This window comes from Lactuca saligna, chromosome 1 (genome assembly GCF_052625555.1).
Source record: "Lactuca saligna cultivar CGN05327 chromosome 1, ASM5262555v1, whole genome shotgun sequence".
Lineage (NCBI taxonomy): Eukaryota > Viridiplantae > Streptophyta > Magnoliopsida > Asterales > Asteraceae > Lactuca > Lactuca saligna.
Window position 1 is genome coordinate 74410641 of NC_136417.1, and position 3577 is coordinate 74414217.

The 3577-nt window shown below is 33.7% G+C and overlaps 1 protein-coding gene across 1 annotated transcript; it reads right to left on the bottom strand.

Moving 5' to 3' along the window:
• Positions 1-1967: 1967 nt before the first annotated feature.
• LOC145008528 (uncharacterized) lies at positions 1968-3279 on the bottom strand. The gene is made up of 4 exons (XM_078967118.1): positions 2672-3279; positions 2488-2560; positions 2381-2440; positions 1968-2078 (listed from the first exon to the last, which is right to left on the bottom strand). The coding sequence occupies exons 1-4, from the start codon at positions 3277-3279 to the stop codon at positions 1968-1970; spliced, it is 852 nt and encodes a 283-aa protein (XP_078823244.1).
• Between the last annotated feature and the right edge of the window lie 298 nt (positions 3280-3577).

The following is a 3577-nucleotide window of genomic DNA, read 5'->3' on the forward strand; positions in this document are numbered from 1 at the left end:
TAAACAACACTGCATCCAAAGCTTTAGAGTAAGTAGCTGTTGATCCAGCTTGAGACATCCATGAAAGAGGAACAGAGAATGAGTTGAACATGGCTTTTGATAATACGGAGATTTTCAGGGCAACAATGAGCATTTTTAGTTTTTCAAGATATAGAGAGACGTTTGCTTCAACTTGGTAATCTGTGCCTTGAATCTTCATGATCGGCAATGAGGTTACATCATTGGTGGTGTGAGAAGAAGTTGCATCAGGATTAGCAGTCGCCATTGTTAGGGTTTGAGAGTTGGATGTTTATCAGAGTAAATTTAGGAATATGAAAGCGTAAACTAATAATGAACCCTTGAATCCCCTTTTATATGTAACGCTGAATTTTGAAATCAAAGCGGGATAAGCATTTAATGATCTGTGACGTGTTACCGAGAAAACCGCGTCATGATGATGAAAAAGTAACCATGCGTGATAAAGCAACTGTCACATCTCCTCAAAATCCGCACATAATTCAAACAGTCCCCTCAAATAGGCTAGATTGTTTGCCCCAATAGAATAGTAAACGTCAGAACCCTTCGGGTGGATGCAAGGCTCTTTTACTTTATGGTTTCAAAGTAAAGTCATTTTCCAGATTGTTGAAATCATCAGCTTGAGTTGGTATTACATAGAACCTCAAGGATTTCGTGTGTGTCAAGTGTGAAAGAATGAAGATGAGAAGCAATGAATTTTTTTTTTGGATATTCAGTGATGTCAAAAATTAAATTTGACATGAAGGCAGATAAAACCCCGGGCAAAGATTGTTTCGTTAATTATCAAGGGAGATAATCAACAGGTTGTGTATTTTCCCGTGAATTACAATCGAATACTTGTAAATAAGTATGGAATGGCTTCTTTTAAAAGGCTTTTGAGGTGGTTTAATGAATTTCGTTACATATCAACCTAAACATAAGGTGGGTAATTGTAACAGAAATTACTTGTTAGACCAGTGTAGTCAGTGACAAGTTTGCTTTGAAAAACTTTTAAGTAACATGGTATTTTAGATAAAACTCACACTGAAATCATATTCAAGAGAAAAAAAATTGTATTCTGGATCCTATTGGGTAACAAACATCATGGGTTTCGAATGTTTGATCAACACCACGCATAAGAAATGAATATGATTTGGAGTTTCGAACGAAGGTACAAAAAAAAATGCTTCGTTAAAATCTGGAACTAAGTTCCCCGTCAATTCCTTGAAGTTTAATAGAATTGGATTTCACTTCCATCATAGTCTCATGATGTCTGATCATAAACACAGATTTGTGATATATCTAAGTTTCGATTGGTTTGATCAGAAACCTGTTGGACATATGTCTTCATGTGTGATAGTGTAAGAATTTTGAGATGAAAAAGATTGGTATACGAAGGAACATGTACCTCTGTTATTTTCGACCAAACAGTAAACTCTTAACTCATGTGAGAATAGTAAGGTAGCTCATTGGACTAATGCGAATGTAAGCCTAATTGGGAAGAAATCTTTGTATGAAAATTTCATTAAGGCTTTCAAACATTGAGTCATTTCGAGGCTTCAGACAACATGTTGCAGCATGCTTCTAGGGACATCTTAAATAGTAAAAAAATTTGAAATTCAAAGAATAGAATGATAAATGTACCTCACCCTAGAACTGTAAGCCTTATCCTCTGTGTATCTTCATGAATATCTACAACACAATACTTAAAAAGAAAGAAGAAAAAAAAATCTTTTTGTTGTTTTTGATTTTTCAAAAATTAAGAACAAAATAATAAGAAAATCTTTTTGATGTTTGTAATTTTTTTTAAAAAAAAGTAAAGAACAAAACAATTAAAAGTACTCGTTGCAAATATTCGAAGTTTTAACAAGCTAATAAAAATACCAGTCATACGAATTCGAAGCATTCGAAGAGTTGACTGTGAGCAGTAACCTCTTAATACTAAATGATTTTTCTTTGTCTTTTTCTTGTAATCACTGTTTGTCTTTTTCACATGGAATTGAATTCCAATCAATCATTCCCAGTCCTTCCAAAATTCGTACAAACGATTTTTCATTCAAAGCTTTTGTGAAAATATCAGCCAACTGATCAATTGTTTTCACAAAATGTACTTCAATATTTCCTTCCTCCACATGATCTTTGATGAAACGATAACAGAGAGCTATATGTTTAGTCTTTGAATGCTGCACAGAATTATGACAAATTCTTATTGGACTTTATGAATCACAATATAAAGGAATCTTTTTCATGTTAATTGCATAATCACGTAATTGACTTTGGATCCATATTATCTGTGAAGTGTACACAGTAGCAGCAACATATTCAGCTTCAGCCGTTGAGATTGAAACACATATCTGCTTTTCCAATTGCCAGCTCACCAACTTACCATCGAGTAATTGACATCCTCCACTTGTGCTTTTCCTGTCAAGATTACAACCTCCCAAATCTGCATCCGAATATGCTTAAACAAAGAACCCAGTATTCGAAGGATACCACAATCCTAGCAAAAGAGTTCCTTTGAGATAACGAAAGATATTCTTTACATTCTCGTGGATTTGATTGATACCTAGCACAATTACATATAGAAAACATGATATCAGGTCTACTAGTAGTTAAATATAGTAAAGATCCAATCATGCTTCTATATAAAGTGAGATCAACTGCATGTTTATCTAACGAAGGAGTTAGTTTGATCCCAGTTGCCATTGGATCTCGTAATTTTGTGCTATTCGTTAACCCAAACTTCTCTAGCAGATTCTTCATATATTTTTCTTGAATAATGAAGATTCCTTCTCTGCTTTGATGATTTTTTAAACCAATTACATACCTAGCACAATTACATACAGAAAACATGATATCAGGTCTACTAGCAGTTAAATATAGTAAAGATCCAATCATGCTTCTACATAAAGTGAGATCAACTGCATGTTTATCTAACGAAGGAGTTAGTTTGATCCCAGTTGCCATTGGATCTCGTAATTTTGTGCTATTCGTTAACCCAAACTTCTCTAGCAGATTCTTCATATACTTTTCTTGAATAATGAAGATTCCTTCTCTGCTTTGATGAATTTTTAAACCAATTACATACCTAGAACAATTACATACAGAAAACATGATATCAGGTCTACTAGCAGTTAAATATAGTAAAGATCCAATCATGCTTCTATATAAAGTGAGATCAACTGCATGTTTATCTAACGAAGGAGTTAGTTTGATCCCAGTTGCCATTGGATCTCGTAATTTTGTGCTATTCGTTAACCCAAACTTCTCTAGCAGATTCTTCATATATTTTTCTTGAATAATGAAGATTCCTTCTCTGCTTTGATGAATTTTTAAACCAAGAAAATTATTAAATTTTCCCATCATGCTCATTTCGAACTTACTTTTCATCAAGTCTTCGAACTCTTCAGATAAAGCAGGGTCAGTTGAGCCAAAGATAATATCATCAACATAAATTTGAACAATCATAAGATAATTCCCAACATTCTTACAAAATAATGTGGGGTCAACTGATCCTTGTTTAATTTAGATCGCTTTAACAATGAAGTAAGAGTTGCATATCAGGCTCGTGGTGCTTGTTTCA